The sequence below is a fragment of the Coptis chinensis genome, chromosome 2 (assembly GCF_015680905.1).
Source record: "Coptis chinensis isolate HL-2020 chromosome 2, ASM1568090v1, whole genome shotgun sequence".
In the NCBI taxonomy this organism is placed as follows: domain Eukaryota; kingdom Viridiplantae; phylum Streptophyta; class Magnoliopsida; order Ranunculales; family Ranunculaceae; genus Coptis; species Coptis chinensis.
The window spans coordinates 19,555,621-19,579,472 of record NC_141457.1 but is presented as its reverse complement, the minus strand read 5'-3'; the positions used below and the strand labels follow the sequence as shown (position 1 = coordinate 19,579,472).

The 23,852-nt window shown below is 34.6% G+C and overlaps 1 protein-coding gene across 1 annotated transcript; it reads right to left on the bottom strand.

Annotated features, from left to right (window-relative positions):
* Nucleotides 1-568: 568 nt before the first annotated feature.
* HVA22E (HVA22 homolog E) lies at nucleotides 569-1,857 on the bottom strand. Its single transcript, XM_086594460.1, has 5 exons — nucleotides 1,710-1,857; nucleotides 1,560-1,586; nucleotides 1,337-1,459; nucleotides 997-1,189; nucleotides 569-868 (listed from the first exon to the last, which is right to left on the bottom strand). Exons 1-5 carry the CDS (start codon nucleotides 1,754-1,756, stop codon nucleotides 851-853), a joined length of 408 nt encoding a protein of 135 aa, XP_086450586.1. The 5' UTR covers nucleotides 1,757-1,857; the 3' UTR covers nucleotides 569-850.
* Nucleotides 1,858-23,852: the final 21,995 nt, after the last annotated feature.

Here is a 23,852-nt window from a genome sequence, read left to right as displayed (position 1 = left end):
CAACTACTACTAGTAGAAATGGATGTAAAGGCTGCAATTGATTACCTGGACAACAAGCCTTGCAATATAGCATGTCCAACACAACTAATGCTCTCGGATGCAACTAGTCTTTTTGAATTATTTAGCTATATAAAAATGACTTATGTTCACAGAAATGGTAATACTATAGCACACAGGCTAGCAGCTTATGCTTCATGTAACCCACAGTCCCATAACTGGACAAATGACTCTCCAACTTGGCTTATAAAAGCTCTGGGGGTGGACTATTAGTATGTACTACCAAGTGATATAGCTCCAATATAGATGCAACAAATCCTGGAGCATCTTGTTCATATTAATAAAGAGTGAACTAGTATTACTCCCTATTAAATGAGCCAATTAGGACAAAAAACCTAATTTGACATTTTTTTATTTTTTTATTTTTATTTTTTTGTATTTAGAGAAAAAACCCTAATTTCCCATCCATCTAGGGAGGAGAATCCTAATTGGCTCATATAGTGTTTGGGGTTAAAATTTGTTCACCCCCATTTCCTTCTATTCCAGCAATCTTTTATAGAACCAATTCGCATTACGAACATACCGATATTAGTTTATTCGATTAATTGATCTTAACCAAAATATAATAACACGCCATTATGGTCTAGTACAGTTACGCGTGTTGATCATTAGTGAATTAATATACACAATATGAGAATAAACACCACCAAACTGATCGAAGAGTAAAAGCTGTCACGTTACACCCTTCAACATCTTGACCACCCACGTACCATAAAGGTGGTTGACCTAGAATGAAAGAAACACCTGCTCGGCTGTTCTTGTGTTGCACATTTGCACCCATGCAACCTTTACTTCAGTATGCTTCGTGAACCTGTTTTATTTCCATGAATGAACATCTCCCTCAAATCTCAATGTGTAATTTCCAATTTCAATCACATACTTTAATTCAACAAAAAAAAGAGGGTGAACACTAGAATAAATGTATCAGTTATAACTAACCTTCTTGGGCGATATGGACTCAACAAATTTGTTCTTGGCTTTAGAGGAGGAAGGATGATCTTTAATGAAGTTTCCACCATATTGCTTCAATTTCTCTCTCACAAATCTTTCATATATGAAAGCTGCACCTCTAAATTGAGGAAGCACTAACCATGCTATGAAAATCAGCTTAATATCGTACCAGATTGGGATCCTTCAAAAAATATATAAAAATAAAATCAACACATAAATCATCTTGGACATGTTATTCAACAAATTATCGGACATGGATGTGCATACTTTATATCATTTTCTTGATAAGCCTTAAGAACCTTATATGTTAAAACAGAAAAAAACTTACCAAGACAAAATCGGTTGCAGGGCCATCTCCACCAGTGTGAAAAATGAGTATAAGATCCAATAAGCTAACCATTGTTCATCATCAAGTTTAGAAGTTGTCTCAATTGCTATCACTGATGCATATCTGATTCAACAAATCCAAACAATAACTCATCAAAATAATTGTATATTACTAATATGTTCGCAACAAATTTGATCAATAAAAAAAAAGACAGTCATCTTACAAGGGGTACATTAGCATCACCACTGGCCTGCACACATAAACATAAACAAGAACTGATGAGCGTGAGCCGATAAAAAATTTCTATAGAAAAAACAAAAATTGATATCTGTCAAAAAGAACTCAAAAACAAAATTAAAAAATTGATACTTACCCTGCCAAGGAATGGAGATAGGTAAGTAAGGTCCAAAAATGACCCATGATGTTAGAATTTGTCGATAAGAAAATGATACGGAAACAGTTGAAAGAATTCGAGAGAAGAAAGAGATGTAATAAGGGTGTATATATTGGAGTCCTGAGGACACTTGGCAAGAGAAGAAGTGGTATCGCATTCTGCCTTAAACGTGGCTACCTAGGTTTGGAACCGACAAGATCAGTAGATCCAAGTAAAAAAGTTCTGAAATAAGGTGTATCCATCAAGATTATTCTTTGTTTCCCTCACAAGCCACGTGTCACAAGCTTCGATATGGGCTTGATGACATGTGCGGCCATAGAACTTGGAACTTCTTTTGGAAACCAACGAGGTTGTGGTCCTCTGAATTTGGAAAAAATTTCCTTCAAGGATTTTCAGGGGATTGATGGAATGATAGACTTCGCTGTGTGATTGATGAAAAAAACCATCTGTGACTTTGTTGCGTAACTCTAGGGTTGTAAATGCGCTGGGTAATAAGACTTGGAACCCGATTAAATCCAATCTAATTATGTGGGACTAGCATGTGTCCTGTGCTAAGCATCAATTCGCCAAGTTGTTTCTCTCACTAAGAAAAGAGACAATTTTCTAAAAATGGGAAAGATATACAATTCCTATACATAAATTTTAGCTTTTAAATTAAGAAGACTATCCTAAAATTACTGAAAAAAGAGGTAGTTCAATTTTAATAGAGATCAGGGAGCCAGTTGTAATTAATAAATAGGAAAGATGTAATTTAAATAAATATAGGGAGGTGGCTCTAAAATCTTAAAATAGGGAGATTAGAAATACACTGTTCGGTTGAGAAGTGTGGCTCCTACAAACCCGGCTATCATATAGTGTAGAGATATGGATCTTAAATTTTGGAGTTAGATAAAAGTTGAACCCAGTAGTTTTCTTTATATATAATATATATAATAACAGTCTCTTTTCCTGGTCTCTCAAGGTGTCCTCATCAACAAATTTTAAGTACCCTATTTTACTCACGAGAAATCAGAAGAGGGATTACGTAAAAAAATGGAGAAAAAAACTCCATGGAAACCCACCTAAAAAACCCACGACTATTAGTTCCCAAAAAAGAAAGAAAGCAAACAACCCTTGAGATTCTCTGTTCCACCTTCTTTTTTCTCATCACTCACTATTCATTCTTCTAAACTCCCTCACATTCTTTCACAATCTAGCCTTTCTTCAACTCCACCACCTCAAAAGTTTAAACACCATTCAAAACTGTCTACTACTTATGATACTACACCTTCACAATCTTCTTCAGCTTTGAGTTGGGAAAATTTCTACCCACTTTCACCACCAGATTCTGAATTCTTCCAACGACCCAATAAGAATGAAACTCATCATTCAAAACAAGCCCATCATTATTTGGATGAAGAACAACGAGAAGAAGTACATTATAGTGAATGGGATGATCATTATAGTAGTACTACTTCATCAGATACTGAAGAAACAGGGAATGATGATGAGGATGAGGATGGGGATAGAGAGTCGAGGCCGGAGAAGTTTGATGAAGGTGGGTCATCTGTTAGTTGGAATGTTGGGAGTGAAGTGACTGATAATGATATGAAGATGGTTGTAAGACATAGAGATCTAGCTGAAATTGTCACGCTATTAAAGAGTATTTTGATAAAGCTACTTCTGTTGGTGAATCTATTTATGATTTACTTGAAATGGGGCGTGCTCAGCTTGATCGAAGTTTTCGACAGTTAAAGAGTAAGATAATTTTAGTTTAAATTTTTAATTAGTCTAAATTTTTAGTTAATTTTTATTTGTTATTTTGGTTTGGGCAGAAACTGTTTATCATTCAAGTAGTGTGTTGAGTTATTTGAGTTCAAGTTGAACATCAAAGCCACCATTGGCAATTAAGTATCGGCTCGATGCAGTGTCGATTGATGAATCAGGAGGGTTAAAGAGTCACTGTTCAACACTGGAAAGGCTTTTAGCTTGGGAGAAGAAGCTTTATGAGGAAGTGAAGGTAATCAATTATTACTATTTTTATGACTTATCTTTTTGGTGTATCGGCAGAAAAAAAAAAGAAAAAAAAAAAGGAGGGTGAGTATTGGGCCTTTGGAGATCATTGCGGGTGGTGCTAGATTGCAAAGGAAACAGGAAATTACTCCAATTCCATTAGGAAAGAATAGAAGGGGCATTAGTTTTGGGCCATCGGAGATCGCTTCTGGTGTGAGATCACAGAGGGGAAAGTAGGAAGTGACGCCAACTTAACCGGTGAAGAGCTGAAGCGGTATTAGTCTTGGCCCATCAGAGATCATTGCTGGTACAAGATCCCAGCAGAGAGCTCATTGAGGGTGTCCACTAATAGCAGTCCCTTTTAGAGCTCATTAAGGGTGTCCACGTCGATAGGGGGATTACAAGAAATCAGGAGAGAAAAATTGAGTTTTACGTTAAACACCTAAATCCAAAAAAAAAACAATTCGGTCGCCATAAATAAACCTTTCTTCCCCATTCAAAACCTTCGTCACTTCTACTAAAAAAGAAAGAAAGGGGGTTTGAATGATCGGTTCTTCTCGAACATGTCAAAACAAACCCGTGCAAAAACCTAAAAAACCCATCATCAAACCCCAAATATTCATCCCCAGCTTTTTAAGTCAATCGGTGTCAAGCCCCCGAAGGGTATTTTACTTTATGGCTCACCAGGTTCTGGAAAGACATTGATTGCCGAGCTTTGCAAATGAAATTGGTGATTTCTTTTTGCATCAATGGCCCCGAGATTATGTCCAAGCTGGGCCGAGAGAGTGAGAGTAATCTAAGAAAGACATTCGAGGAAGCCGAGAAGAATGCACCATCAATAATTTTCATTGATGAGATAGACTAAATAGCTCCCAAAAAGAGAAAGACAAATGGAGAAGTTGAAAGGAGGATTGTTTCTCACCGTTGACGCTTATGGATGGATTGAAATCCCGAGCACATGTTATTGTTATGGGTGCGACTAATCGACCAAACAACATTGATCCTGCATTGAGAAGGTTTGGGAGGTTTGATAGGAAATTGATATTGGTGTTCCGGATGAAATTGGGCGTCCGGAGGTTCTCCGCATTCACACAAAGAACATGAAGCTCTCTAAGGATGTAAGTCAGCCACCTAGCTTTCGTTCTCTGCTAGATACTATACACTTTACTGTTTAGTTAATTTCATTTTCCTCAACAAACAGGTTGATTTAGAAAGGATTTCAAAGGATACTCATAGGTATGTCGGGCAGATCTCACGCTGCTCTTTTTGTAATCAATCTGCACTTCAATGCATTAGAGAAAAGATGGATGTGATTGACTTGGAAGATGATTCAATTGATGCTGAAATTCTCAACTCCATGGTTGTGACGAATGAACACTTCAAGACAACCCTTGGGACAAGCAATCCCTCTGCTTTGCGTGAAACAATAATTTCATATTTGTTCTTTATATATAGAAAGAGTGCCCAATACATTTTTTTTCCCATTGAATTTGGTAGTTGTATAACTTCACAGTCAGCAATTTAATAAGGTTGATGACATATTTTACCATTTTGGTTTTTCTGACAGGATGACATTGACATATGAACCCTAAGCACCTTACAGCCTAAGAGATTGGATCCAAGGTATGTTTTTTGGTTATTTCTTTGCTATAAAAGGATATCTATCATAGACGGGTTGCGGCATTATTATGTCAGATATTAACTACAATACCAACAATCAAAGTATCCTTGGGAAGCTATGGATTTATGTTGTTGTGGTTAGCTTAGTGAATTTGAGTTGTTGGTTAAGGAAGCTATTTAAATATTCGAGTTAGAAAAAACACAGATAGATGAAGTTTTTTTTTTTTTCTTGGGTATTTTTTAAAATTTAGTATAGATATATGGAATGGATTTTCACATGACCTATTAATAAAAAGTCCGTCTCCACCATGTCTGAGTGTTTAAAAAGCTCCCATGAATGTAGGCTGATCGACTACTTTCCATGGCCAATTGTAACTGATACTTCCACTACAAACATAACAATAAAAGCTTTTAAGTTAAACTTTTTTTTTCCGGTGCTTCACTAATGACACTCTCTCTAAAGTAGTTGATCATCCATGTATGGCTAATGGCCTTAATTATTATATCACATTGTTCTTTTATCATATATTGCGGTTCTATGCGATCCTTTGCTGTAAATTTCAATTTTTACTTATTAATTTGACTCTTTGTGTGTTTCTATCAGTTTTTGTTTTATCAGAGATTCAATTCGGCACCAAATGCTTTTTCGCGAGATTATCACCACTTGATTGTCGCGAAAAGGTGTGTTATGGTTATCTTCAACTTTCTTAACTCCAATGGAATTGCTTCCTCATTGTTTGTGGAATTGAGAATTTAATGTTAACAACCTATTGTGTTGATCTCTTTTTAATACTATGCTTAAGCCAAGAGCTTCCTCAAGACATGCATCACTCAATAAGGTCACTTATCATAACCTAGTTGTCACACCCCGAATTTGGACAGAATTCGGAAAAACAATATTTGTTCCCGACTCTTTGATCTTCGAGGTGTGACGCACTCTCAACTCCCAAAAACCCATAAACAGTTTAAATATGCAGATAATTAAAAACCAATAAAATTTTTAATTTAAACAAAAGTCCTCTTCATTATAAAAATTTACAAATAAGATTAGGTTACAAATCTCTTTTCAATAACTCTTTATTTAAATTTACAAATGAAAATACAAATAACCTTGTCTCAACTGAAAATCTATATCACCTCAAGGGAAAACAAAACATATCCTGAAATGCAACGCTAGCGCAAACCACAAGCAGCAGCCAACCTTCTTCAACACTAAACCTGTCAAGACTTATCAACTATGTTCATTTAATGAACACACCCGATAACCAAACATGCAAATCGGGTCAGCATTAAAAAAATGCTGGTGTGAGTAGCTGTAAAATACAACATATATTTATACATATACATACACAATCCATAAGGCAGTTAGTTCCTCCACCGAGGCGCCTTAACTTCCAACAACTAATACAATATTCTTAACTACAATAAGTAAGGCAGGTAGTTCCTCCACTGAGGCGTCTTAACTTCCCACTAACCACACAACAAACCATGCATACACATAATAAAAAGGCATTTAGTTCCTCCACGAGGCGCCTTAGGTTCTAACTAAACTAATAACCAGCCAAACATATTCTATACTTACTGCATTTCATGCTCAATTACAGAGTGGGTCGTCTCTGCACAAATAATTAGTTTGACCCACCCTTCTGCAAAACCATATACAATCATCTATCTAAAGATATATCATTAACCAACATATTACCATAATTATATTAATTAAGGCTTTCTTTACGTGTCCCTAAAATCACGTCGTAACTATGTCTTACCTAGTTTCCCTAGCTACCACAATCGCTTTCCAACGCCGAACATGTACATCCACATGCCTCCCCTTACATAATGAACCACTCCGTGCGTAACTACCCTGAGCGGAATGCCGCACACCAGGTAACCCTCACACGAAAGCCATTATGTAAGTACTGCCACTATTCGGCATAAAATATCGTGCGTCTTGTTCTAATTTTGCAAACAGAATAATCAAGCCACTATTCGGCTAAGCCCGAATGGCCATTCAGATTCACTGAAACGCCAGAAGGGCCAATCAAATTACTTAAGCCAGAAGGGCCATTCAGATTCACTGAAATGCCAGAAGGGCCAATCACATTACTTACACCAGAAGGGCCATTCAGATTCACTGAAACGCCCGAAGGGCCATCATATCACATACGCCCATCACAAAGGCAAATCACATGAGTTGTGGTAGCTAGGTTCTAGGATTTTCGTTACGTAATTTATTCAGGTGTCATATCTTTATATCTCAGAATAATTCTTATTCTATCTCATGCCAGTATACTTAATTGTATCGAAAGCTCAACGCGTTCGTTATAATACAATCCACATTATCACGTGCCAATACTATTCATTGCACGATATCCAAATATCTCTATATCAAATCTCGAAACTTATTATTTCACGTGCCAATTATATATTGCACTACACCATATGGAATATCTCAGCCTTCATACATACTGCAATTCATTTAAGTAGCAACTCATAATAATAATCAATCATGAAATCTATTCGTTCAATATATTTATGTGAACTCAAGTCACCCTCAAAGGCACGCATTATTTCTATTTGTGCACAATATAAATAGTATATAAATAATCAAAATATAAGTCCGTTCCACCAAATATCAAAATGAAACGACTTTAAAATAAAGAACAACTCAAGTCCAAATATCACGCATAATTATTCGAGTCCAAATCACAAGTCAAGTCAAACTGATCAGCCGTCAAAAGCCCAAAACTAAAGTCCATGAATCTAAGTCCGTATGTAGTTTAATTCTCATAAAAACCTATATATCTAACTCTTATAAGAATTTCCCCTTGTTACGTGCCAATATTTATATGCTTTACACACTACTTACGTCAAATCTTAATTAGATAATGACAAACAAAGTTATACAATTTCTGATAATATTTTATTACTACATTTGTCCATATTCTTAAATATGTGAAAATCTAGAAAAAGTCAACATTCCACGGTCAACGGTCAACTATCAATGGTCAATGGTCAAAGTCAAGGTCAACACATCATTTCCATATTCAACAAGTTCATGGTCATAGCCATGGTTCACGGCTAAGGTCAAAGGTGCATGGCTCATGGGCTCATGACTAAATTAACGGTTCGGACCCAACTAGCCGAGCCCAAACCCCAAACCTTAGAACCCGGCCCCAAAAGTCTAAGCTGGCCTAGTGAATCAACCTGACCCACTTTAAAACATATGGACCAAGCCCAAAACAAAAATAGAAAAACCGGTCCAAAGAAAACTAATGTGAGCCGACCCAACAACAATAGATAGAACTGGCCCAAAACAAAACAAATAGAAAATGGCCCAACCCACTAACTAATTTAGTCCGGCCCAAAACTAAAACTAAAACCCAAAAACTAAAACCGGCCCCAAACCAAATAGATTTCGGCCCAAGGGAAAACAAACTAAGCCCAAGCCCAAGAGAGACCACCAGGTCGTCTTCTTCACCGCTCCAAAGACCCCACCACCACACACTAATTTCTACGGCCACCAACTCTCCTCTTCATCATATCGGTTTTGTCCCAAATCAAAAACCCTATAACTTTACTAAAAGCTCTAACTCGATTTATTAACTCAATCTCCTACCTCCAAACTAGATCTGGATAAATTCCAGCCGCCATTAACAGCTTGTTCAAGAGCTCCCCCACTTCACAACACTCAGTCCCATCCCCTACAATCAATTCTCAACCAACCAAGGCAACTACAAAATGAATTGTATCGAACCCTTCCTCCACAGTGAATCGTCATCCATTAAAGACTTCTCCAAGCTCCCAGCAGCCCCCGACAACACTCAAACCCCCACTACCAGTCTACAACCCATCCACCAAAAGCACCCATACCAACCAAACATCAAAACTATATACAAGTTCAATCCATAATGTTCGACAGTTCAACGATTCTTTCCTTTGGGCTTTAGCCGCCATTAACGGCCTATTCCGAGGTCCCATAGTTCAGTAAAGAATATCAACAGTTTCAATCAAGCTAAAAGATATCGACATACATAAATAAGTAAAACAAAAACTGATCGGAAGCACTCGACAGTAAAACTTTTTAGTCGTAGCCGTACAACTCCAGTTTTCGGTGAAAACGAAAAACATAACTACTCACCTTTATTAACAGCTCGACGAATCCCTCATAGTCCGAATCGTCGCGCTCCAACGCTCTAGCCAACGAGCTTTTATCTCTGCCTCCATTTTTTTTTATTTTATTTTTATCTCCAAAAACCCTATTCTCTAGAAAAATATGAATATATACTTGGGTTTGAAACCTAAGCCCAACACAGACTCGGGCCCAGAAATCAGGCCCACATATCCCAAATCCAATCCAATAAATTTTAAATTAATTAATTAATAAATAAATAAATAAATAAATACGTATTTTAAATATGGGCGTTACACTAGCCCTGTCTATCAAGTAAGCTAAAGTCCATTTCCTCAACATAATACATTCAGGAGCAATGTCAAAAATCCCCAAGTACCCAACCACGACAGTGGACAAACGAGAAATAATAACCCCGAGTAGACACCTACTTAATGCTTCATATATGTATTACAAAATAAATCATTGTTATTTTCACAATTATTACTTCATTGTCAATTAGAAGAAACCAACAACTAAGTCAATACTATTGTCTTATTCTTGGAGTTTGCAAGAAAATATAGCCACTTCCATTGCAAAGTCTGCTCGCCTATTACTTTCTTTTCTATAAGGAAATCAAAATATAGACAGATATGTATGTTCGCTTCTCCGTATTGACTATATAAGATATATTACCACTTACCATACATTGATGTATGTTTTCAAATGCTTTAAGAATATGCATTTGATAGTACGTCAGCTAAAAAACACTCCAAAAGCTAATGTGTTTAGTCATCAGTTTGTTTAGTCTCTATATATATACACTCTAGATCAATGTTTGGTCTTATTATTTGTGTTTAATCATCAGTTTGTTTGGTATCAATGGTGTTCAATTGAAAAGTTCTTCATATGGATTATTAATCCATTATACTTGGGGGTGATTAACTTTAATTTTTCTCTGTCCCCATTATATATATTCCACGCGTTGTCTTCTTAATTAGCCTATTCAGTTGGATGTTCTTATTTTTTTTTACTGATTGAGATACACACCTAATCTTTAGCTAATATTATTTATTAGGAAGTGAGACGCTTGCTCAACGAACTAAACTCTAGAAAACCACTTGAATCAGTTGGTCTCTATGATTCTGCAATCATCTATTTTCAAATTATAGCTCTGACATGCAGGTAAACTGTGACTCTAAAGTACTTCCATTTGTAGCTTAAAGTAGCTTTTGTGTCGCATATGATAAAGTAGATGGTAGCACACACATGGTCCAGTTATAGCTTAACCACATTAATGATATTATAAAGTATCATGTTAGGGCTCAGATCTTTATGAAATTCGGATAAAGAGAGGTGTCTCACGGGTAAGAAAGTTGTAATTTTTCTGTGTAGCTGCTCCAGCATTGGTCTTATAGAGGTGTATTTTTTCTAGAATCAATAGAGAAATGATAAAAGAGGCTAATATCGGGTCTATTCTATAGTATAAGAAAGTATCCTGTTAGAAACTCAAATCAAGCATGGAATCAACCTCCATTAGGTATAATTCAACGACTTTTTATATTACCTTAGTAAAAAGTAAGGAATAGCATGCCTGAAAGAAGTGCTAAAAGTTATAAGCTATGGGGTCTAGCAGTGGGTACATGAAGAAAAAGAAGAGGTAGTAAACCCATCTCTTTCTCTCATGTTAGTAGTGGGCACTTCATGTGGTTTGTAGCTATTCCGTTGTTGTTAAGGTCCTCTACCATATTTTTAGGGGTATAAAAACAACTCATTAATAATAGGCTAGCATGGTTGAAATGCACCAAATATTGATAGTTTGGTATAGGAGAAAATGTGTACTTTAGCTATTCGACCTAATTATTTACATTTTTTTTCCCTTAATTTTGGGCAGGTCCTCCTACCTTGGAGTTGATGTACGACAATGATGGGGGTTTGCATTTAATTTGAGTGGTTGCTTTGGATCACTTCATTCAGGTATGTCTGATAAAATTAATGGAAGTCGTACTTGAGCTTATAATTAATTTGTTTGTAGGATGCCCACGAATGGAAAATAGCTTAGATTTCCATTAGTTACCAAAATAAAATAGTTCAGATTGCCATTAATTGCTTTTTTATTTTTCTTCGTATAGTACACCATGTATCTTATAATATTGGTTGGAAGAGGAAAGTAGGAAGCAAATTGTCTGTTCCAGTTGAGTACAAGTTCTTGATGGTGGTAGACCTTATCTCTGAATAATGTGATTGCATTAGTCTCTAAAGCTTGGTTCTAACTATCATGATCCCTCCGATATTTTGCCACACCTTTAATTAGCCAAATATACGTACATTGTGATTGAATTTTGCTTGTTTAAGTTATTTTTTTTTTCAATTACCAATTGAATCATGTGCTTAGTTGTGACACGTTTATTAAAAGGAGTAAAAGAAAACCCTTTTGTATCTAATCTTATTGGGCAAAATTGTAAGGCTCAACATGAGGGTAGAAAACGGTACAGTGGTAACTTGGTCATGGGGATCTACAGTTACACCTGCAATATATGATCGGCCATGCAATTGTTATTCATAATGAGAATGAACATTTGCCTAGAAAACAATTTGGCATTGTTTCTTCTTAAAAAAATTGAAATGCCAAACTCAAATCACAAGTGATAAGTGATAAGTTCCCACAAGTGATAAGTACTTTGTTTCCTTTACTGTAGATATGAAGAAATCGATCTGAACATATCACCATCTTTCATCTAAAAGGGTCGGCTGTGATTGTGGTTTACTTCTATGAGGAATCTGTTTATATAAGACCTTTAATTTGTATTTGCATATAATGTAGAAATCAATTTAAGCAGTGACAACATAGTGTCATGGAGATCGCCAGTTGAGAAGTTTGATAACTAATTTGCACATGTCATTAATAATCCGCTCTTAATAATCATCTCCTTTTATTTCATTTATCGGTGGCTGCTCACTCCTTTTTATTTGTTGTAGGTATGATACTAATGGAATTTACTTATGGTATCACGAGTTTTTATAACTTATAATTTTGGGGTAAAGCCACTTATCCAAAGCAAAGGATTATTGAATTACTAGAAAGACATATACAAGCCGCTAACATTCGATCTGGACTACACCATTATTATAGGATAATGCTTGGGAAAACAATACAACATCAAGCCCATTTTCTTTCTATACTCCAACAAGATGTCATCTATTGAACCACATATAATTTGCTATACATCTGCTGAACTATGTAGAGCTTTGTTGCATGGGTACACCCTAATTTCCTCTGTATCGCGTACCCATGTCGTGTGGACACAGATACGGACACGGACACTCAGACACAAGCAAAACAGTACCCTAATTCTCAGATCACGCCGTGTCCAAATCGTCGTACCTGTGTCCAAACTAGACACTCCGTCCCGTACCCATGCAACACAGATGTAGAGCAACTCTCAACATCAAAATTTAGTGAGCCATGTCCTGGTATGGTAGGTAAACTAATGGACCCAGTTTCTATGCATGGCATGTTTTTTAGAACAAGGACCCTTTCTTTTTTCTTCAATATATTTAAAATAGAATTCTATTATTACAGCCAAAGTAGCTATGTGACCATGACCAAATTTTTGTCTAAAATATTCAATCAAATGGCGTTTCTTATTATTTAAGCTCCTTATTATTATAAGAATATAGCAATTCATTGTGTTTTTTTTTCTAAACAGGTCATCTCCTATATCTTCACCGTGAGAGATAGTGGAAATTGGGAATGATCAAAGCTATATAGTAATTCAAAGGTAATTTCAGTGCGTCTTTCTTCATTGACATTGGTCTTTCGAGTTTATTGTCTACTACTATAGACCATGAAAAATATGCAAATAGAGGTTTGATTGAGCATAATGTGTTATGACCCATTTATATTTGATCGAGTGTGGTTACATGCTGCTTAGTTTTTTACTAGGTTTTCTTATATATGTTGGAGCCAAAATTTTGTTATGCGAAACTAATATAGACAAACGGACAAACTAAGTGCATATGATACCCAATTCGATGAATAGTGGTATCTATTGCAACCTAAAGGAACTTCATGAGACCATAGGTCGTTATATTACTTGGGCCAGTACAACTGATCAACATATAAATTGCTATGATAATCTTTTTGGGTATTATATACAATATGGGTATTTGTTACTTTGGGGAATTTTTATGGTTTGTGGTATTGATTGTAGCATATTCAGAATAGACGGGTCTTTGGTAGTAAGGTCAAAAACTAGAAAGACTACTGTCACTATAACTAAGTTATGTCAGACCTACAATGAATTTACAAGTTCCTGAAATGTTTAGGTCGTCGGAGTTAAGGTTGGGAAAAGATATTGGTATTGATGTGGGAGGCTCGGTAGTTTGAGAGCAACAGGATTTTGTCTGAAATGAAAAAAGATGTTAATCTTGAAGATGATATGATCTCAAATACTATGTTTGGTGAAGACTAGGAGATGCTTAGATCGCCAAAATATTAGGCCTATTATACAAAGGTGTGAGAGAAAAAAATATAAAGAATAGGGTAGCATTCTCGGTAAAATGTCCATGTTTCACCCTTAAAAAACGTTTGGAAAGTAACAACATGTACCTTTGCACTCATTGGTATTATGTAGTAACAACAAACACTTGGTTTTTTGGATTGCTTTGAACAAGCGTCAACAATAACAACCTGGTTTTCTGGATTTCTTGAATCAGCCAAATCAAGTGTACGTTACATGACCAGGAGTAAATTTGTGAAGAAGACCTTTATGACACTAAAAAATCAGCTATCTATTCCAGTTAAGTAGGATGGAATTGCACTCCAAGCCTCTCTCTTTTTTCCTATCTTTCCATGGATCATGGATACATATAGTAGGAAGTGACTGTCTGGCCCACCATAATGGACACTACAAGTGACAGGCTGACAGCTTAAAACATTGGAAAAAATAGGTTACACATGTAAACTTTGAAACCAGCACGAGCTCATGTAGACTTTTTACTCACTGGAAATCAGGTTTTCAGGATGACAAAAAAACAAAACTACAAAAGTACTTCTCTCTAGAAATCAGGAGAGAAATAAGGAAGATTACAAGGAAAAAAATTGCCGATAAAAAAAAGAAACAAGCTGCGAGAAAAAAACTAAATAGGAGTTCAAAAAATAGGTCTTGCAGAATGACCTAATGAAGGTAGTATTACAAATAGGACTAAACACCCACCACAGGCTCACTTTGGTCAGGAGAAACGCTCGCCACAGCTTTGGCTTTAACAACTTCCAACATCCTCTTACTAATTTCTTTAGAATAGATCTGAAGAATCACAATCCCATCGTCTTCTTCTTTTTTATCTTCTTCACCACCCATTTTTGAATCAGATAAAAAAGAAAAATTAGATAAAAAAGAAGAATTAGTGACGATAAAAGCATCTTCTTCGATTATTTTAGTGGTTGAAGAAACTTCGTCGGTTGATAATGAGCCGTAACGCTTGGAGAGAATAGAGGGTGCTGATAGGGTTTAATTAATTGGTTTGTTACGGCCTCACGTGTGCGTTGTGAGGGTGGCCATATGCTTAAGGACATGTTCATTTTTCGAATTTTTGTGTTATGTTTTAATGTTTTATGCTTCTTTTGGTTGGTTTTGTTTTGGTTAAGGACTTTCTTCGGTTTCTGACATTGTTTTTGTTTGCTGTTGAGGTTGCTCTTCTTTTGTAAAGGTGAAAAACTAAAATGCTAGCAGTTAAGAACCTAAGAAAATCAGTTGGCTTCTTGCAGCTTCACTGTATTATCTTTCTTGAGACGCTTATGTGTTTATAGTTATCCGAATAGAGTGACAATGATTCCATTATGTGCATACTATCCGAATTATGGATAGAACGTGTGAACAATGCTAGGAATTTTTTTCATTATTGATTCCTATATTCCTAATTTCTTATGTTATTTGACTGATTATTATATTCATGTTGAGCTTTTAGAGTTTCGCATTTGATTTTAGCTCGATTTGATTAGAGTGTTATACTTTTGATAGATCGAGTTTGCACTGTTAATACAAATACACCGTTAGATTTTTACTCACGAAAAATTAGGAAAAAAAAAAGGAATATAACTAACTTACTTCTCTAAAACATATTCCTTTTAAGCCTCAAAAAAGAAACCCCTTCGGTTAAACCCTACACCGGAACTCTCTCAATATTCGCCAGTTACTTTGAACTTCAAATTTCTCTCTTCAACCTCATTAGACTCTAGGGGTTTGGTGATGAATTTTTCAGGTGAGATCTTTTGCTCTTTTACAGTTTTTATTAATTGCTTGAGAAACCTACACTACAAAAGTCTCCATCCATCGTGCCTCAACAATAATTCTTGAAGTTTAAAGCCATCAAACAATTTCAAGCAACTATAATCGTGCCTTTCGAAGCTAACACCAACATATATACAGATTTATTATTGTGAGTTCTTACATGATTCCTTGCATTCTCTTAAAAATATGATTTCTTCCTTCCTCTTACAAGTTTTTCCTTTGTTCATTGGTTAATTCCTTTGTTTTTTTGGCTTAAATTAAAGTTAGAAATTTGGCATTGTATGGAGTAGACATTACTGGATTTTGCTTCAAGTTTCCTTTGCCTATGATGCATGTTTTATAAGAAGTTTGAATTGTATCCAGGCAACCAACTCGATCGACACATGAATTGGAGCCCAAAGAAATTAATTTTCAGAGTTAGAAGTGGTGACTTAATTGAGCAAGCACACTGGACTTCGCCTTTCTATCATGACAGAGAACTGGAAGTGACCATAAGACATTTGAGGTTTTCTAATGCTTATGTAAGTGCTCCATTACTATGATTAATAAAATAATGACATGTTTTCAATATTAATTGCTTGAGTTTAGCATGTTATAGTAACTGTGAATTTATCATCGAAAGCTTTGCGTGTGTTAAATACCATATAAAGCATTGTTGTTGCAATGTGACTATTATTTAATTGACCCCGAGGGCAATTTTAAGCTTGAATATATAGACTTTATAGTATGTTCTCAACTTAGAGTGTTCTCATCTTTTTTCCAGTTTTAATCAATTGAAAAATACACCAATGATACATTTTGTAATTTGGCTATGATCTTTGATGGAATTTTATTGATTTTGGTTTATGAACATTTTATATTCTTTCTTATTTTTGCAGAGAAAAAGTTGTGATGAAACTTTGCAAGCCATCTTTAAGATCAGTTTCTATGTATAAAGTCATGCCAGAAACTTAATTTGAAATTATTTTGTAGAAAAATGCCATAAAGCCATGGCATCTTGGTGTTCATACAAATTAGTTCAAAGTATTAGTTTATGAAATTTAGAAGAATCAAGTTATTGGGAAGTAACAATTAGATGTTTAAAGTTGTCCATGTCTTTTAGATGTTGCCATAACATCTTACGTTGATGTGGTTTCAATATCTTTACGCATATATCACTGACATGAAAGTAAAGGAGTGATTTGTGGGTAAATCTTTGTAGTGTTTCATGTTGTTTTACATGCATGTATGCTGAATATACTAACTGTTGAATAAGTGCATATCACTGAAATGAACACTAGCAAAATTAAAAGTGACCGGTTGATTTCTTTATGGAAATATTTCTTGGCAAATTTTGTTTCTTTATTCAATTTTCATCAGTAATAAGTGGCTTCAAGAATATAATTGACTAAACTTTCTACATAACAGCTCAAGGGCAATATGGCTAACACAGTCAACATTCGCAACATAGGTAACATTTCATCCGTAATAAACATTGGTATTTTTCTTTTCAAGCCATAAGTAGTTGCCTTCCTCGCAACATTCTTATTGTACTATTGCTTAACCGTATATATATATATATATATATATATATATATATATAGTAGTCCCTTTTCGAGCTCTTAGCCTATCCACGTCGATAGGGGTATTATGAAAACTCAAGAGACTAAGTAGGAAGTTTACCCGTTTTGAGCTCTAGAAATCAAAGTTTACCCTTCGTTAAACCCCTCCCCCGAACACTACGAATCAATTTCTTTCCTCTCTTTCTCTCTCAATAATTTCACAAGCGAATCAGACACCTAGAGAAGTCATTAATTTCTCTCTTCAACCTCATTAAACTTTTGGGGTTTGGCTAGGAATTTTTTCAGGTGAGATCTTTTTGCCTCAAACCCCGCCCAGAACTCTATCGTCTCAAATCAAAATGTTGAGAAACCCTGAACACAACTTCCATAATCGCGAGGTAAAATCAAGCTATTTTATTATTAATATTATTTTGAAGTTGTTCTGTTAGGAGTGTTGATTTTTATTTTTTGGGTTTGGTTCCGAACTTCTGATGGTGAAGATTAGTTCCTCATATTCGTTATTTATTTCCAGAAACGGAATTGGAGATCTTTGCAATCGAAGGGTTTCCAACACTAATTTTATCGTGTTCAATCTTAGTTAGAAATATGGTAAGTTATCTTTTCTTTCGTGAACACCATGATTCAGCTATTATTAGAACTGCAACAGTTTATTTTCTTTACACTGATTTTAATTAATGCGTTCTACTTTCTTAAAGCAATTTATCATTTGTTAATTCGCCACACTCAACCACTGGAGTCTATCATTTGAAATCTTGATCTGTAAGTATATTTAGTATTTTAAGTAAATTAATTTGACGAGCACGCTACCCCTTCCGTTTGCCATCAATCTATACCAGTCATGTGTTGAAACTTTTGACCTATTGGACAAATTTTTTGAGCTTTTTAGTATTTTGTTTTCCATTGGGTATGGTGTTATAACGACATTAGTATTGAAATGAAGATTGATTTTATCAAGTTGTTAGTTTAACTGTTTCTTATAATACTTTCTATTTCAGTTTGACTTTGTGGGTTGTGCACTATCTGTGCTATTTTCTACGCACCTAGGATTTTTGGTGGTAGTGGTATATTTGGATCACTAAGTTGGGTGGTAGTGGAATATTAAGATGGTCTGAGTCAGACACCCTCTTTGGATCATTGAAATTTTGAAATGACAATCAGCCACCATTGAATATTAAGATGATCATAACAATATAACAAAACCTGAAGGGCATTTAGATCGTTTTGATTGTGCCATTATTAATAGCCTATTAGAACATAGTACCTTGAATTAAATGTTGATAGTGTTGAGTGTAATATCTCAAATGCTCTATCCCAACTTCGTATTTTGTTTACTACTAGGTATTAACACAATATAGAAAGTTAAGAACACTAACCACTTATGAATTTAGAAGCGCAAAGAAGCAAGGGTAGTACAAATAAGTCAGTGGAGATTAGAAAAAAATTGGGAAACTGCTAAGAAGGAAGCAAGAGGGGAAGGAGCTCAGTTATTGTGCATTCCAAACTTGAAAATTGTAAGAAAGCTTGCAGCATACTCGGAGTTCACTTTGTTTTTCGAACAATTGCATAAAACACCATTTGAAACCCGTTATCACATTGTCACTGCAATTGGTTTCTTCCATATAGACACCTATGCAACTGACCAAATAGACATGAACTTCCTGGAACATCTGCATTACCAAGTCAGGTGTTGTCTTGAGTAATCCTGAGCATCTTAACATTGTTGCAGACTGACATTGTTTGCAAGTCTACAATAATGCCAATAACATATAAGCTTACATTAATTATAACTCACATGACCATATGCTACTGCATAAGTAAAAATGATTAGGTTGCATGTTATTTGTAGATGAGGCCTCTCTCCAACTCAAATATTGCATAATTTCATCAATTTCAGATTGTGTTGGAATCAATGACCTTTTTTTTCCAGGGTATCCAACTGGTAGAAGAACTTGATTGGGTAACTTGGATATCGTCTTCGAATTGTAAATGTTACATTTGATTACAAGTATTTGGTTTCTTCTCATTATGTTCAATTTATAAAGTTTTGTTTCATTGCGTGTATCCCCTTTTGAAAATCTAAAAGAAAGTAAGTCTTCTAACCTACCTATCTGGCATGATGCTATATTCATCAATTACAGCTTAGGATTTATCAAAAATAACAAATGTAAAAATGTAATTTATCAAAAATAACTATAATGGTTATATTATTGCTTTACCGTACAGCTGTATAGATATTATATATTTAAATTTTGGCTAAGTGTCTTGGACATGACACTTCGTCACCTATTTTCCTTACACTTAGACATGATTATTGAATCAAAGATAGACTGATTTGTTGAAACATCCTATTTTCCAATGTAGTTTTACTATGAACAACATAACAATATGATTTCGTTGTATATGTGTTAGACCAATTTGAGTGGAACGTACGCATTTTATTTTTTCTAGGATAAGTCTGATGATCACAAGCCATGAGTGCAAGCTAATGTTTGTGTCTGACTTTTAGTTCAAGTAATAAGTGTTCTTCAATAAACAGATATATTTGGGCCTATTAGTGGTTTGGATGCCATAAAAAGAACGCTGATAGTGTTAACACTTTAATAAATAAATCACTTTCCTAGAGTGTAATGAATTTTACTCATACCTAACAAAAGCCTTCACTAGCCACATAAAACAGAGACATCTGGGGCAAGAAATTTGGACAGATAGACTACCTGTACCAAAGATCTTGGTACAAGATCAACTGTACTACCTTACCTATGGATGTGATTCTTTCTGGAATTCTGGAAAGCAAAATCCCCTAATATGGGATTAGTCTCCAATGCTTGCCTTTGGTATTAGGTCACACCATTAGCCAAATACACTTACATTGTGATTGGGTGTTGTTGGTTAGGGTATAAATGAAGTGCTCGAAACTGTTTTGCATTTAAATATAACTATTTGGTTGGGCTGTTTGTTGTTAGTTGATTATCTATTTTGGGAATGGTCAATCATAATTAGAGAGGAATTTTAGACTTAAGTTAGCTTGCTATTAATATTACTGTTCGTCATAGTAATGCACCTCCCAATTGAAGGAGGAATTTTGGGATCAAGTAAGCCTACTACACGTATACTGAATATTATGTACACTTAGGCAGTGAAGTAATGTTGTGATAACCTTTTAATGTGGACATTAAATTCTCTAATGACATTTGTGAATATTGAAGGTGGATTAGGAACTCAATTTGCTCTAAAAGGATATAATTTGAAGCAACATATATTAATTATTAGCCATTTGCTCACTCATTTGAAACCCACCTTGCAATGTAGCAACTTCCTGGTGTTTATTAATTTTGTATTTTTGATTTAGAAATGAATTGGTGATATCGTACATGAAGTTATAATGCAAGCTATTCTCCATTCAATCACCTTAAATTTCATATCAGTAATTCAGTACAAGAAATTTGATGATTTAAGAAGTTTATTTATATTACAAGGAAATGAAATAGGCATTGATAATTATTATGTACTAGCATTTGTTTTCAGCTGTGAGTTTTTTGTTATGAATGTTTTGCAGTTTTTTGTTGGGTCATTGCCGATTTTTGGTTTTGAAGTGGATGATTTCGATCAAAGGGAAGCAGTCTCAATTTCCTATAATGCTTATAGTCATCTAAATTTATCCCTAATAATATTCATCAGAGGATTGTTGAAGTACAAGCATTATGTAAATATGAAGAGAACAAAAATGAGTTTGGGTTTTCTTTATTTCTTTTTCTTTCATGCATGTTTGCTTTTCCAATCAATCAGACTTCAGTGAATGTACACAATACTGCACAATAACACATTCAAATAGTGAGAGATGAGATGGTTGAAAAGATGAGAGAGAGAGAGAGAGAGAGAGAGAGAGAGAGAGAGAGAGAGAGAGAGAGAGAGAGAGAGAGAGAGAGAGAGAGAGATGTGTTTGATTGAGGTGCGTGAAGAGTACAATTGTTGTGGGGTAACCTTTACTATAAGAGTCAAGTTTTAATGGACTCACGAGGGTCTCTCTCTGTGCTTCTCTTTCTCATTAATTCTATACATTTCCTACAGCATCACCTGCCCAAACCTTACTGGTTACAAATAGGATTCCTGTTGCTACAGTAAGTCCCTTCTTTTTAATGGAACCAACTAGAGCAATTCAATCACAGTGGTTGGAGCTAAAATTTCCGTATCTGTTTGTTCAGGAGACCTTGGGAGTTTACCAGGTTGTGTTTGATTCAGTTTACACACCAAGAAAAATGTAACTCTTAAAAGAAGTAGAGGCTGCTGGAGCCATTGTTGTGAGTGGAGTAGAAATGTTCCTCCGCCAAGAAATGGGCCAGTTTAATCTTTTCACTGGATGAAAAGGTGAGCTTAGAATCTACCTCCAACTATTTTAAAAGCACATAAATACTCTAGAGTTTAGATTGATACTTGATCATTAGCCAGTATTCCTAGCTTAAGTTATTAGCAATATGTGCTGCACCAGGCCAAATAATTTCCAATAATTTTCTAATATATGTTCATGTTCAATATTGCATTATGTGAATGAATATCTAACATAATCTTATATATGTGTGTGCAGCGCCAGAAGACTTTGTGTGGGAAATTATTCTTGTGAAAGTCTGATTTAATGAAACAAGAAAAATGTTGTTTCATATATCTTAATCATTGTAAAACTGTTTACTGGTCTAAAATCGGATCCTTAATTGAAATCGATTATTTTTATACAAAGCTTCCTTGGTTACATTTCATGTATATTTGCAAATCATTCTTTCTACTTATATAAGAGGCGTGAGGAGCCGCCGTTTGTACCCTTCGTCCTCTATTTTGTTACCTTTTCTTTCCTAATATCTAGCTTAGTTCCACCGCCCCACAAAACTTTCGCCACTGTTTTTCCTTTTGATTTTTTTAAATGTTATATATACGACAGGGAAAACATAAGTGCTGTTATTAATTATTGTCATTAGTTTTTCTCACAAATATTTGTTTTAATTAATTTTGAAACTCCTGCATGTAAAATCAACTAAAAAATTCTTGATTCCTAACAAGACGTTTATAACTTGGGAAATGCTAGAATGTTACGAATTAAAATCACAAAACATACACAATTTGGAAAAATAATCACAAATTAGAGTATGATGTTATTACTTATCACATGTTATTATATCATTTCAAGGTATTTTTTGAGTATCCCACAAAGTTAGAAATCGAAAACTGGATGCAACTGCTAAACCACAAAAAAGAATAATTAACGGAAAATTAGAAATTGGGTACAAATGCATTGACCTTACCTAAAAAAATAATGGTTTAATGGGAAATCAGAAATCAGATGAAAATCCATCGTACTAACCTCAAAGAATAAATAGCTGGAAATCGAAAATTGGATGCAAATGCATAATTAACGAGAAATCAGAAAATAGATGCAAATGTATTGAACTAATCTCAAATAATAATAAACATAAAATCGGAAACTAGATGCAATTGCATTGAACTAACATAAAAGAATAATTAACGAATAATTAAAGTATGGGAAATCATAAACTATATGCAAATGTATTGAACTAACTTTAAAAAAATAATAATTAACGGGAAATCGAAAACTGGATGCAAATGCAGTGAACGAACCTCAAAAAAGAATAATTAACGGGAGATCAAAAATTGGATGCAAATGTACTTAAATAACATCAAAGAAGAATAATTAATGAGAAATTGATAATTGGATGGAAATGCATTGAACTAATCTTAAAGAATAATAAATAATGAGAAATCAGAAACCGAATACAAATATATTGAACTAATCTTAAAAAATAATTAACTAAAAGTCATAAACTAGATGCAAATATATTGAACTATCTAACTTCAAAGAATAATTAACGGAAAATCAAAAAATGGATTTGCAAATGCATTGAACCAACCTCAAAAAATAATTAACGAGAAATCAGAAACTGGATTTGCAAATGCATTAAACTAAACTTAAATAATACTTAACGGGAAATCAGAAACTAGATGCAAATGCATTGAACTAACCTCAAAAAATAATTAACCTGAAATTGAAAACTGAATGGAAATGCATTGAACTAGCCTCAAAACATAGTTGTATTGGGAATGTCTGGACAAGTATAGTTTTACAGTTAAAATTTAGTTTATCATATCTATTTTTGTATGATTAAGAATGACTTGCTATTCAAGTAGCTTCAATATGATTTTTGCCTTATTGGGCATTCTTATAGAACTTTAATCAAACTTCTCTTATTAAACAACTATTAAACAACAAAAACAAGTCGAAATGTTTTATCAAGGGTGAGGGGGGGTTTTTTTTTTTTATTGAGAGTGGGATTTTAATGTTATAAAAAATTTAGATGAGTGATTAATATAATATTCATATTTTATAACTTTGCATAGTTGAAAATATTTTTCAAAATAATTTAATATAATGGCACCCGTTCGTAAGACGGGTTCGAAAACTAGTTTTAGCTCAATGTGTATAGGCCTATAGGGTGAGATCTTAATAGACCCTTACACACACATGTGAGGTAGTTGAGGGCTT